The following is a 12581-nucleotide window of genomic DNA, read 5'->3' as shown; positions in this document are numbered from 1 at the left end:
ATTGGTACTCCGTAGGCATGGTGGTATGGGAGAGAACGGGGCTTTGAGAGCAGTCAAAAAAAAAAAAAAAAAAAGGGACGGGGCCCGTTGGCGGCGCATCCGAGCCAAGGATCGACGACGGATACCGCCTGCACTGGCCAACGGGTGTCATTGGCGGTTCATCTGTACTCGGTACTGCGAGCGTCAATTGCATAACCTTCAATTTGGGCACCGCGGCACTACTTGGTAGATCCACACTGCGGCCAGAAAGAAGAAAAAAACGCAGTCAATTGTCCAGTCGGGAAGGACCAAAACTTTGAAAAGGAGGTGGACTCGGGGCATTTGTCTAGAGCCTAGAGGTGTCAGGGTCAATCAGAAAAGAGCCTCGAAAGGGGAGGACAGTACGAAGTACTCCGTACACTAGGACTACTACGTACCTAGGGGTTTCGGACGTGGGGGTAACAAGAGCCGTGATTTCCGTCCATTGGATGGGCTCAACTCTCACCTTACAGTAGACTTAGTCTTAGACTTAGTCTTGGTATTTTGCTGTGCACACTCAATGTGTACAGAGCATCCGTCGATATCTGGTGTGAGGAAGGCGATATGTATTCGTACGAATCTGAACAAGAAGGCTGCTGGCAAAAAGCTTTGCTTCCTGCAATTCTTCAAGCTATCACCAATGGCCATGGCTGCCCCCCTTCCTTCTTTTCAATTTCCTATCAAGTTGTGCAACTGCGTGTGGCTGCACTCAATGGTGTGGCAAGCGGGCCATTCTCGCCAAGATGGGATCGTCAAGTGCCCCTGAATATTCAAAAGCTGTACATACATGAAGAGTGCAGGCACCAGGATGGCACAGGCAGCGCTACCCAGGTGCTGAACCGGCAATGCATGCCCTGAGACAACAAATGGCAGGGTATCTTAACAGGGAGACGTCGGCCCAAATCCACAAATGGGTCCAGCGCCGCTTGGAAGTTGGACCACGTCCACCTGGGACAACGGAGATTTCTCCCCCCTCAGGAGTCCCGGCTCGATTGAGTTGGCACTTCAACAGAACTCTACGCAGTACGGGGTATTCTGTAGGAGGCCTCGAGATGGGCCCTTGACTACCTTGGCCGCTCACAGACGAATACTGTGTACCTAGGTATGCGTATCCGTACTCATGGATAAGAGATGCAGCTCTAGTGTACGATAAGCGAATGCCTTCCATCGCACGCTCGCCTCGTCGCCCAAAAAGAATTCCACAATGCTTCAGCGCCGTTGAGTGCCACCTCCGCCACTGCAACTTTTGTGCCCCCATTCATGAAACTGAAGACTCCCGCAATGGAAACGAACTGCGTTATCGTTCTCGGATGAACCACTACAGCTGTCACGTGTTTCAAGCACGGGGGTTGATTGTGGCTGTCATTGTCCAGTCATCGCATCACCCCATTACGCATAGGCATGCCTTATGTCAGAATGCGTGACTGTATCATTCATGTGCTACCTTCTTCCATGAAACTGTTGTCGACCTCTCTCCCGAAGTAAAAATGAGACGTTTTGTTACGGTGCAGCGAACCCACGCCGTGTAAACCAACAGAGCATCAATCGCAGTACTATTTATCCTGCAATGCTGTCATGTGCTTGAAAAACTGGCAAACCATGGTTGCTGGTACTTCAACGCGATAATTTCATCTGCTTGTGAGTCGCATTGCCGGGTCCTGGCAGGACCAGCTCCATGAACTGTTCCGTGGAGTAGTGGGCTAGATTCCTCGCTGACCAAAATCAGGCAGCCCGCAATATGCAGTTTCTGGGTAGAAGGTATCTATGTTCTTACTGCGGCCTGCTCGCCGTAGTTGGATAGATTTGTAAGTCGAGGCCCGCGTAAGGACTTGCTGGGCCGTGTAGGCCGTATTCAACCTGCAGAGCAGATGGTATTACCGCTCGCGCCCGGAACCGCGGGTCCAAATACATCTCCCAGCTTCTCACCTAGCCGCACGATGGTGTGCTCATAGACTCGCGCTGCGTCCATGTAGAGACTGTCCTCGTCTTCGCTCCACGTCGTGTCCGTCGCATCTTCCAGTTCAGTGTCGCTATTCATGGAATTTGCGTCTGTCTCGTCACCTTTTGTGCCGTCGCCTCCGTCGGACTCCTTGCTAAGGACCTCCACAATGACCAGTCGTGTCTGCTCCACCGAGCTACGGCATCGCACCATATCTGTCGTAGACATGCCAGCTCTCATGCCGTTCTCAAAGCCAGGCAAGGTGTCTTTGGTCTCGATATCGCGGCCGATTAAGAGGCTTGCGAAGCAATGGTCCAGCTTTTTCAAGACGGAGAGGGTAGCTCTCGGGGAAGGAGTAAAGGCGTCAATCCATTGCGTGAAGTCGCTGGCAATGTTCAAGAGGAAGGGAATCTGTATGCTCGCTACAAGACAGAGTCAGCAATAGTACCGGCGTTTAACTCAAAGCAACGCCGATTTTCGAGGGAGACGGGCTAGTTCCTCACGTGTTCCGGACAGCCATAGGACGTCGATGACGTTATGTAGGTCCTTGCAAAGCTCCGTAAAGCTCTTGTAGCCTATGACATCGTCGCCGGGCTCGGCACTGCCATGCTTCTTGACATAACGACGATTGACAATGGCGAGACGTTCCTCAATGTACCGGCGTACCGTCTCTTCCTTGTTGGAACCTGGTCGGAGCGATCTGGCGCGGGGATGCGGCAAAGCCGCACTTGAGCGCGCGGAGGCACTGCTAGGAGCAGGTGAAGGGAGAGATTGCAATGGAAAGAAGCCGCCAGGACCCGCAGGCTGCGGAGTGTCAGTCATTATGTCTAAGTACTGTCGCCGGTTACTCCAGAGTCGATGCTGCTTTGCGCATTGCCCACGCAGAAATGCCCTGAGTCTTAAACAGAGTCCGGCCCCTTCAAGGTTCTCGCGACGTGGGGTAGTGATGTATAAGTTGTTGCGCAGACTGGCAAGGCGATTGGGACGTCTGTACGTAGTACGGATACGTAGAAATATTACCTAAGCCGAGTGAAAGGGGAGTGGAGATCAAGGTAGGTAGAGGTACCTAGGTACCTTACTCTACCTAGGTATCAAGCGCTTTATCTGATGTCCGATAAGAGCTATCATGCCCACCTCAGCCACAACAAGGCCTTGCCATATGTGGCTTGCGCGTGGTTGACGACGCCCAGTCAAAAAATTTCGGCCCTGTACGCTTTCCGCGTGAAGTCGAGCCGACCGATCGCGTTTACGACCTCACATCCCGCCCCTTGCTACAATCACATCACCGTACACCACATCTCCAAGCTCAACTCGTAAATCGTTCTTCCTTTGCGTCTTCAAATCCAATTATTCGTCATGCCTGCCAAGAGAATCGTCGTCCAGAGAGACAACCAGCGCTCTCGTCAGCCCAAGGGTTACTTCAGATCAACATACGATGCGTTGACTTCCTCTGAGAATGCACCCATCGTGCGCAGCGTCGCCATCTTCGGCGTAAGTCACCATGCGCTTCCAGATCCCTGATCTGTGAGCCCTGCTAACGTCCAGTTCAGGCAGCTGTGACTTTCCTCTCCAGCTCCTGGGGCGAGTTCCTTCTTCCTCCGTAAGTTGCTCATCACCTTGAGCCCCAATTCAAGGTCGCTGACGCTTCGATTTCGCAGTCAATAAAGATCTTTCTACAATCGAATGACGGCTCATGTATAATTACGTCCTTTTTGCCGCAATAGAAGCTGGCTGTACAATACTCGAAGAAAGGTAGCCTCGAGGCTACGGGGAATGGCATCTGAGGTCTGGTGTTGACCTCAACGCCACGGCCCGCACCGGCTGGCTTTAATGAATCTCTCTCTGACGCAATAATCGTTCATTTGGATGCACTTGTGCCGTGAATATGTTCTACCAACAGGGAGTATGTACGGCGGTTGCTCCAACAGTGTCGCAAGTCTACCTCGTGTGCCTAGCTCGCCCTCTATCGATTAGGACACCAGCAGTTTAAGCAAGCAGTGCGATGATGGCAATCAATTAGGCGGTACGCAACCGTGTGAACTAAATCTGTTGTACGCGATAAAACTTCCTCGGCTCTACCGATTATCTTTGATCACATCAACTCCGCGTTCGTGCAAGTCCCGTTGCACTTCTGATAGAGAGACATCGCAGCCCAGCCGCCGCACATCTCCGTCTTGCTACCCCCACAGGGCATATCGCAAGCTCCCCAGAGCCCCTTTTTGGGCTTCCGATCATCAGCTACCGAGTTCCCGCACCAGCATTCTTTCGCATATTCAAGGCCGGCATACTGAAAGCCCTTTCCGTCACAGTACTTGATACATGTATCAACCGTCATGCTATCACCGGACGTCTTGGCGCCCTGGAGCGTCCTAGTCTGTCCAGCCGGATCACGGCCACAGCCCAGATATTTGTACTTGAGAGTACTTGTCACGTCCTTGTAACCCCACTTGGGTGCCGAGATCTGGGTCGCTGCACCGCAGCCTGATTCTGCCACAGCGTTACCTGGGCCTCGTTGAACGCTGTTGCAACCAGGCAACTTATCAAACTGGCCCTGAACTTGCTCGTCAACCTTGACGGGGACTTGGCAGTTCCTTCGGGTCTCGTCGTCAAAAAACTGGAAAACAGGGCATTTCTCGATGCTACCACCGTTGTCGGTGCATTGTGTGATAGCCGATTGGAGTACATTGACGTCCCATCCATTGATGAAATCGCCGTGCAAGCCATATCCAGTCGGATCACTAGGTAGTGTAAGCAGATTTTTTTTGTACGAAAGTGAAGGTGAGATGCTGACCCATTAGACAACACAAACGGTTGCTTATCTCCGTACCATTTGTCCTTGAAATCATTGACGCTAAATATCACTTCGTAGAATAGACTGGCAGACAAATCAGCACCTTGTGGTCATGAGTTCCCTGGTGTAATCTCACGTAACGAATCTCTTGGGGTGAGTTGTAGGACATTTTCCGTTATCAAGGCGATCCGGGTACGCCATGTGGCTTTTGTGGTCAGGTGAATCGAGGTTGACACCGTCCCAGCATGCAGGGAATATTATTTGAAGACGGAGGCCATTCGGACAGTTACGATTGGGAAGCTCGCTCGTTGCAGGGCCGCTGTTGCCCAAGCACACGTAGGAGATGGCCCGCTGCTCGAGGGTATTGTTGTAGCTTCGAAGCTTTGGGTCGCCCGCTAGCATTCGAAAGCCCTTGGGATACGCGATGAGCCCTTTGCTGTATTCCGGATCCTTGGCGTCCTGGCGGAACCTGGAATAATGGTCAGTTCTCTGGCTTCTCTCGTTGTGCTACATCGTTACTCACAAATAGTAGGCAAGCATGCCTCCGGACTGGGAAACACTAGTGAATTTGCCGTCTTGGCCTTGATAGTAGAGGGTTGGAGTCCAGTAGTTGCTTAAATCGGCAGTCACCTTGCACGTTGAGCAAGTGGCAGCACGAGCCTGCTCATAAGTCATACTGAAGTCGAAGCCATTACCACCCATGATGGTATGAACATGCCCTGAGAGAGCTCCCGGGTTGACAATGGGATCGGCGCGCTCAACAACCACTGGTTTTGAACAGGGCATGATGAAGAAAGCAGCCGCTTTGCCGCCTGCCCAGAGCCCAACGAGAAGTTGCTTGCTTACTTTCATGATGGGCAATAATAGGAGTTGTGGCGAAAACGATAAACCGGCGTGTAAAAAAATGAGATTTCAAATAGAATTAAAAGAGGGAGCGATACTGGTTACCCAAAATTTGATAAAACCGGCTAATGATGTCGTGGAATTCTGGTCAAAGATCAAAGTTCACCCAGCGAAAGCTGGAGTGGGGGCTAGGAAATAGACCGAAAGCTAATAGCTCTAAAGGAAGAGCAGAAAAGCCAGGTATGCAGGCGTACATGAGAAGAAGTAATGACGGCAAGTCTAGGAGAAGAGGGCAAGGTGAAGCAGGCTATGGCGATCTTTTATCATTCACTCTGAATGCCTACTGTCAAAACCCCACCCATATCATAGGGTCTAGTTAAGGATCTAGACCGGGAGGCGCAGGAGGCTTTCCGTCAATGCGGCCGTGACAATAGACACAGACAAGCCATTATCTAGACCTTGAGCTACAGAGGGAACAAGGAGGGTGCCCATGAGTGGAGGAACATGACGAGTTGGCTGAGCCTAATCTAGATGCGTGCTTGATTTCGCCAAAGAACTGTAATGGCGTCGACAATTGGCGAAGCTCTGCTCAGCTCTTTGGCGTTGATCGGAGATGGCTCCGCGCTTTAGTCAGAATGGAGAGGTGGTCGCAAGTAACGCTTGCCGGTGAAGGTTGTGGTCCAGAAAAGAAGGGTATTTCGCTCAATCGTTCCGCTCGAGCTTAGCCTACATGTCAGACGTTGCGGCAGTTGTCTCTGATTCACCCATTGAGCTGGTTGAGCCAAGAGGCAAGATTTCAAAGACAAGGCGTCGCGAATCTGACGCAGGTCGAGATCTTACACAGACGAGGTCGCTGCTTTAGTCGTGATGAATGGGAAAACCCCGAGAGGAGGCATCAAGGAGACAAGGTCGAAGCTTTGGGGTGGATTGTCTTAGACACGTGGAATTCGGTCATGACAGGGTCCATCTCGTCAGAAAAATGCCCCTCACTGGCTATGCAAGCATCCGCCGTCTGGCGAGCTTTCGGGCGGAAGGCGGATCGTGTGTGCAAGCCACTGCATCGTGAGCTACCGGATTGGTCTTAGAACCGGCTTTTCAAGACTCAAACGGAGCGCGGACGAAATGCGGTTACAGAAAAGGCGGATTAGTGTCGGCTAATAGGGAATTGGAAAGTAAGGGATGTTGGACGGCCGAGTGCCAAGCTGGAAAGACGCTAAAACGTCAACGAGAGACATTAAGAGGGCTAGGCTCTCACAATCTTCGCATTGAGAGATTGGTCATACGGCCCCCAATATGTTGTCTTCTTGTCTCAGTCCAGACCAGGTTGACCCGCTCCGCCTGTCAGGTTGTCACCTGTTCCCGGAATGACTGACGGCTGAGGAATGTTTTCGGATTTATCGTTGCCTAATTCATGGCGTGAAGTCCTGACGAGGACCAACCACCCGACCAAGTTGGAAATTCCTGAGACAGCAATGTGCCAAAATAACGATCGTGCATTTACCCTGGTGAGCACAGTCTCTGATCTCATTATGCTGCCCGATAACCCGACGATTGGGTAGAGACCCGTTGCGTCGGGGTGCAGAAGCTATGTCCCCGCACCGGAAGTGGGGAATCGGGGCCAGCGGCCGGGTCGGATGTGTGAGTGGGTCTCACGGGACGGAGGCAGACGTCAAGTGCGTCAGGCGTTTGACGACTCTCAACTGCCTTGCGACATCCGGGCAACTATTTTGACTCACGGACCTGACGGTGAGGCTTGAGCTTCAGGATTCTTGCCTCCCCCTTACGCCTCATCCGTCAACATCGCACCATCCTACCCGACTAGCCAAAGTATAGCCTCTGGTGAACGGCAAACGCTTAAGTAGACTACATGACTGCATAGACCTCGTGGCTCTTCAAGCCTAATAACTAGGAGAACCCATTGCGGCTTTGGGTATTTTCACCTGTTCGTTTGCTGTAAGTGAAACAGTATGTTCAAGCCAATCTGCGAGCTTGGTCAGAGGCAGGAGTGCCAGCCTGCTGAGCCGCCACAGGGTTGGTGGGGGGGGGGGGGGGTGCGCTCACCAATTGCGTCAGCAGCGGCTGATAATGTCAGGTCGATCTCCTGGTTCCAGCCCCCACCAAGAAATTATGATGGAAGGCGAATTGACTCTGGCATACAGCTGCTTTGAGACTGCCACACCTGCTCTGGCCAGACGTCAAGCCAACAACCAAGTTACGGTCAACACGGACGCGCCCATTTCTGATTTGGATGGGGGGTACATGGGAGCATTATACGTCGCTCTGTCGATCCCATGGGCAGTCCCTTCTACCCGAATAGTGAACAACAGCCCGGGCCGGCCATGTCTCGCGGTCTAGCTGGTTTGTCTAGCCAGGACACGGGCCGTCAGAGTTCGAATGGACAGAATAAGTGAGCCAAGCTAAGTTGGGCTGCCACAAGCTAGGCATGTGGCTCTTAGCTGCTGTATCATGGCCCGACTTATTTTCTAATCTGACTATCTCAGGCATTGTGACATGTGACATGCGACAGAGCAATATATCTGGCGTCATTTGCAATAACAATTGATCCCTGGCAGTGCAGTCTGACCGATTTTTAACGAGACCATATGCCGTTGTCTTGAACCATCTGACCTGTGAACAGTGTATTTCAAACCTTGCTGCCATACGGTTTGTTTGTGACTATCTTACTTGTATCTTTCGTCTTACGCCCTCGGTACTTTACGGCTAAGGTCTTCCAATAGAGCTGCTTTATCATCAATTTCAGCCTACTCACTTACTATACGTGAGATCACAGGTTGAGAATTGCATGTAGCAATGTGAGCAAACACTCGTATTTACAAGAATACCGAATCTCATTGCAGGAGCGAGAGTAACGCGCAAGGAAGTCTTGCTTCACTTTAAGTAATATTGCCATCAGTCCTGAATGAGCCGACTATTAACTTTCTTGAATGGCACTGCAGGTATGCCTGATATCAACTTCTTGGTCAAATTCTCGTACTGGAGACATTTTTGATACGGACAAGAATAATATACGTCTGGTCAAGAACCGAGACATCATCCTAATGAGGTAATGACCAAATGTGATGGAAGTATCAACCATTACACAGGGATTCTGATGATCATATCCGGTGTGTGGACTCGCGCGACACTTTATGCTCGGAGTCATGTTGATTTTATTCGATTCCCTTATAGTCATCGTTGCTTTCTTGAAATTGAGGCTCCTAGCTAGGCCTCGAGTCGGGCTCATCAACCTACACGTTGGTCGTCGTCTTTCTACCTCCAGGCAGCCTGTTAGCTTTCTTCTCGCGCCTCGATCAGTACCTCGCGAGGAGAGTCGCAGCCGGTTTTCTGTGCGGCATGTTAGTTGCTCCTCCTTAGACACATCTAACCACTGGGGCACGACCTCGAATATACAGGAATGGGGGCGGTGCCGTTATATGGCCGTTATCTGGCACATGAGGTCCAGCCATCACCGCCAACACTATCAGACTAGCGGCAGTGACTTGATCGACGTCGAGTGGCAACGAATCGAAGGTGACAATCTCGAGAAGGGATCCGTCAGAAAGAATCGAGAGGCGAGATTTTATGAAGAGCGAGTCTCAGCCAATCGTTGATTTCATGTGTTGTCTGCCTTGGCCAGAACAGACGCAGATGATCGTGTACTGAAATTCGTGAGCTTGCCTCACCACGGCTATTCATGGTCATGTTTCGCTACCTAAATGATTAATCCACAGTTGCTTCATTCACTTGTGGAATGGCAAATTCATCGATAGTTGCTTCATCGCAGAGATTCAAGTCATTCCCAGCTATATGATAGGCATGTTCTTGTGCTTCCCTACCTTGGCCCCAAAAGACGTAATCTGAAATTAACAGAGTGTCTTCGACTTATGAAATTGCTTATATGTCACTTCTGTATTGTGATATAGGTTTATTTCAAGCGTCGAATCGGTTGTTTCTGTCTGCGTCATGTATGACTGAAACCTCGAGGACCAATGACAATCTTCGAGTAGGTACCTTCCGATCTGATCCGCACTACCCGAGTTGAACGGAAAGCGCGGCTCCATCAACCAAGGACGAAAGTAGAGGCTGTAGGACATATCCAAGGGTCTCCTGCCTCGTACTAGACTTGGTTACCGTGTATGAAGAAGAAGGAGTCTACCAATGCGTATGGCTGGAGAGCTTTTGCTCGGCCAGGGCAAGTGCATGGTCGAATGACGCTACCTGGCGACCGAACACTGTCACTCCAGCATTCATTTTCATCACGACCTGATTCGTACGTCAATACATAACTTGTTGGTCCTTATACGGTGAGAATTCTATTGCCTTGTTGTTCCTTGCCACACGACTTGCCAGTACTCTCTTCCAAAACGCGTTCCCATGGAGAGCCACCTGCCGGGATCACCTACACAGGCAAGATGCTCGTCGCCAAAGGACTTTGTACGGGGAGACATGAAGCCCGCACCTCTTCGACTCTCTCCCAAGAGCAAAGAAACAGACGAAGCATCAGGTGTTTTACAACAACAACCAGGTGCAAGCTTCATCGAGAACGCAACATCTACCGATGAGTTCACTACGACTGAACAATTCAACGACAAATTGCCTAGACATCCAACACAGCTGAAAACCCCGCCCTTGGCTGCTGTCGTATCAAAGTTCGAGATACTTGACATAATGACTGATCTCGAGACACAAGCTACTGCCAGCCATGGTGCGTCGAGCGTAGAAGTGCCTCGTTCGCCAGCCGAGAACCGCGCTGTCCGTAAGGAGATAGGTTTCTCGGTCAAATCTGGTCCTGCAAAGGAATCTCCACCTGGGCCAGGCTATGAAGAAGTGGTGGAGTTACAGTCAATCCCAAGCCCGAGCCAGATCTCACCTCGTCGGAGTCCGTCATGCGAGCCCCAGAACAGCCTACAGACTGGAATTCGAGCAGCTGTAGAACAAACAACCTACACTTTTGATCCATTTACTGGAGAGAGGCGGCCTAACAAAGCTGGAAGGTCAGCTGATGGAAGACAGAGAAGTCTTGTAGCTGAAAGACGACAACTTTTTGAAGCTCCGATGGGTAAGTATGACACCTTAAGTAATGCTGGTCTGCACGGAATGCTGATGGTCTGCGTAGGCGGCGTCAGGACAAACCTACCGCTGCCAACTTTCAGCAACTACGGTATCACGCCACAGACACAGACACCTTGCTGTACACTTCCCCGGACTAAGACCTGGAAACTGAGGTCGAACGATATCGAAGCTCCTGAAGATAGCCCTCAAGGTAGAGCAGAGCCACCTTTGGACCCAAGCCTTGTCAATGCCGGTGACCAAACAAAAACGGCAGTGGAAGGAAGTTGGACCCGGAGCATTTCGAAGAGCCTTGGGTATAGCTTTGGCCAGAGAAGTCGTCCGACTCGCGAAAAAACGCAAACGGAGCAGATCACCGTTTTTAGAGGACACAGAGACAGAGGGAAGCTCTTCGGGCTTTGGCCCCGAGCCATGGATGCCCTCCATTCACGGGATGCTTCGACCTCAAATCTGGAGCATGGAATTGCCCAAGCACCAGACCGGCCAACGGATCAGGTGGATCTTGAGATCTCCCAGTCCATAAGCAGGGATAGTACAAGGTCATCGGTCCCGCAATCAGAATACTACGAATCCAAAGAGAAGCTACAAACAGAACACGCAACTTCCATGACGGGGTTACTGGAGTCTTCCGGAAATGCAGCTATCGTAACAGCGCAAAGCAAAGTGGCGAGTCTGAGAACGCTGTTTGATGAAAGCGCCAACGATACTGGTCCAAACAGCGGCTCGCGACTGAGGCGCAGTCACACTGGGCCAGCAAATAGGTGGTCTGCTAACGGCAACTCACAGATGGCCTTTCAGCCTGGCCACGGACAACAGTTGCAATATGAAGCATCCACGAATGGTGCTATACGTTGTTCCTTCCAATCAACGGTGGGCGCCCGTATATCTAAAGGATCAACTTCTTCTTCTTTGAAGGATCGAATTAATACTCTGGAAGCCATCTGCCGGATGGATGCGGAGACGAGGCCCTCAGCCAATAAAACGATCTTGGTGCCAACATCGAGAATCGCTGGGCCTGAGCGCGAGGCAGACGGTTTGAAAACCCACTCCGAGAATCGATTCGAAAGCTTGGGGTTCAAGCGTGGTCGCGAAGTCTGGCGGAAGATTTCCGCATCATGGGAGAAAGGCAGGCTAGAAAAGGGCAAGAGAGATGAAAATGACCACTCAAAGCGCAATGTGACCAAGTCACCAGAGCCCCCTACCTGGCAAGGGTCCTACCTCACTATCGCTCGATCAGATGACAAACAGCTGGCCAACTGTTCGCCAGAGAAGCCCAAAACCCGACACCCAGCTGCGTCTGCGTCTGCATCGTCGAGAGACAGGCCCTCCCGAAAGAGCACGTCGGCCATTCCCCGGGAGTGTCTGAGCACCGGTCATAGTCTTGACGGCTGTTTATCAGAACAAAAGAGAGTCCTGCCGCTCAGTACCACTGGTCCAGTCGTCACTTCTACTTGGTGGCAACTTGGATCATCATCCTCGTACGCACCTTGGAGGACGAGGTGGGACGCTCTGTCAGGAGATGCTCATGGGACTAGCTGGGCTCGATGGCGCGCACCACGAGACAGAAGAATCGTGGTGGCCGGTGCCGAATGTCGAATGTACCATTCTCGGCCAATGTCTACTGTACAGCTGAGTAAAATGCGCAAAGCTGCCAATCGGCAAAGTGAAACAAGCATCAGTAATGGTAACTGATTCAATGTCGGACGGGCTAGCTAGCAGTGTTCTTCAGTGATGCCTTAGCATAGAGCAGGATATCATTTGTAGTGTACCGGCGTAAGAGACCTGGAGGGTGAAGGCTGCAAGGCTATGAAGCATAGTACTGGGAAATGGCCAGCAAAGGAACTGCCGGGCACAAAGAGAATAGTCTCAATGAAATCCTGGTCTGCCAAAGTACTCAGCGTACTGAAATGTCATGATATT

The 12581-nt window shown here is 51.3% G+C and overlaps 5 protein-coding genes across 5 annotated transcripts; 3 read left to right on the top strand and 2 right to left on the bottom strand.

Moving 5' to 3' along the window:
* Positions 1-1870: 1870 nt before the first annotated feature.
* On the bottom strand, positions 1871-2779 carry CTAM01_03938 (meiotic recombination protein DMC1; the record flags this gene model as incomplete). Its single annotated transcript, XM_060519968.1, has 2 exons — positions 1871-2379; positions 2461-2779. 2 exons carry the CDS (start codon positions 2777-2779, stop codon positions 1871-1873), a joined length of 828 nt encoding a protein of 275 aa, XP_060385389.1.
* A 534-nt stretch (positions 2780-3313) lies between these two features.
* CTAM01_03937 (uncharacterized protein) lies at positions 3314-3561 on the top strand (the record flags this gene model as incomplete). Its single annotated transcript, XM_060519967.1, has 2 exons — positions 3314-3448; positions 3508-3561. 2 exons carry the CDS (start codon positions 3314-3316, stop codon positions 3559-3561), a joined length of 189 nt encoding a protein of 62 aa, XP_060385388.1.
* A 488-nt stretch (positions 3562-4049) lies between these two features.
* On the bottom strand, positions 4050-5600 carry CTAM01_03936 (WSC domain-containing protein; the record flags this gene model as incomplete). Its single annotated transcript, XM_060519966.1, has 4 exons — positions 4050-4695; positions 4749-4832; positions 4885-5217; positions 5272-5600. 4 exons carry the CDS (start codon positions 5598-5600, stop codon positions 4050-4052), a joined length of 1392 nt encoding a protein of 463 aa, XP_060385387.1.
* A 3140-nt stretch (positions 5601-8740) lies between these two features.
* CTAM01_03935 (uncharacterized protein) lies at positions 8741-9202 on the top strand (the record flags this gene model as incomplete). The annotated part of the gene is made up of 1 exon (XM_060519965.1): positions 8741-9202. One exon carries the CDS (start codon positions 8741-8743, stop codon positions 9200-9202), a length of 462 nt encoding a protein of 153 aa, XP_060385386.1.
* Positions 9203-10037: 835 nt separating this feature from the next.
* CTAM01_03934 (uncharacterized protein) lies at positions 10038-12353 on the top strand (the record flags this gene model as incomplete). The annotated part of the gene is made up of 3 exons (XM_060519964.1): positions 10038-11502; positions 11674-12239; positions 12291-12353. 3 exons carry the CDS (start codon positions 10038-10040, stop codon positions 12351-12353), a joined length of 2094 nt encoding a protein of 697 aa, XP_060385385.1.
* Between the last annotated feature and the right edge of the window lie 228 nt (positions 12354-12581).

The sequence above is a fragment of the Colletotrichum tamarilloi genome, assembly GCF_030869305.1.
Source record: "Colletotrichum tamarilloi strain Tom-12 chromosome Unknown Scaffold_9.1, whole genome shotgun sequence".
Lineage (NCBI taxonomy): Eukaryota > Fungi > Ascomycota > Sordariomycetes > Glomerellales > Glomerellaceae > Colletotrichum > Colletotrichum tamarilloi.
This window is presented reverse-complemented; position numbering and strand designations above follow the sequence as displayed.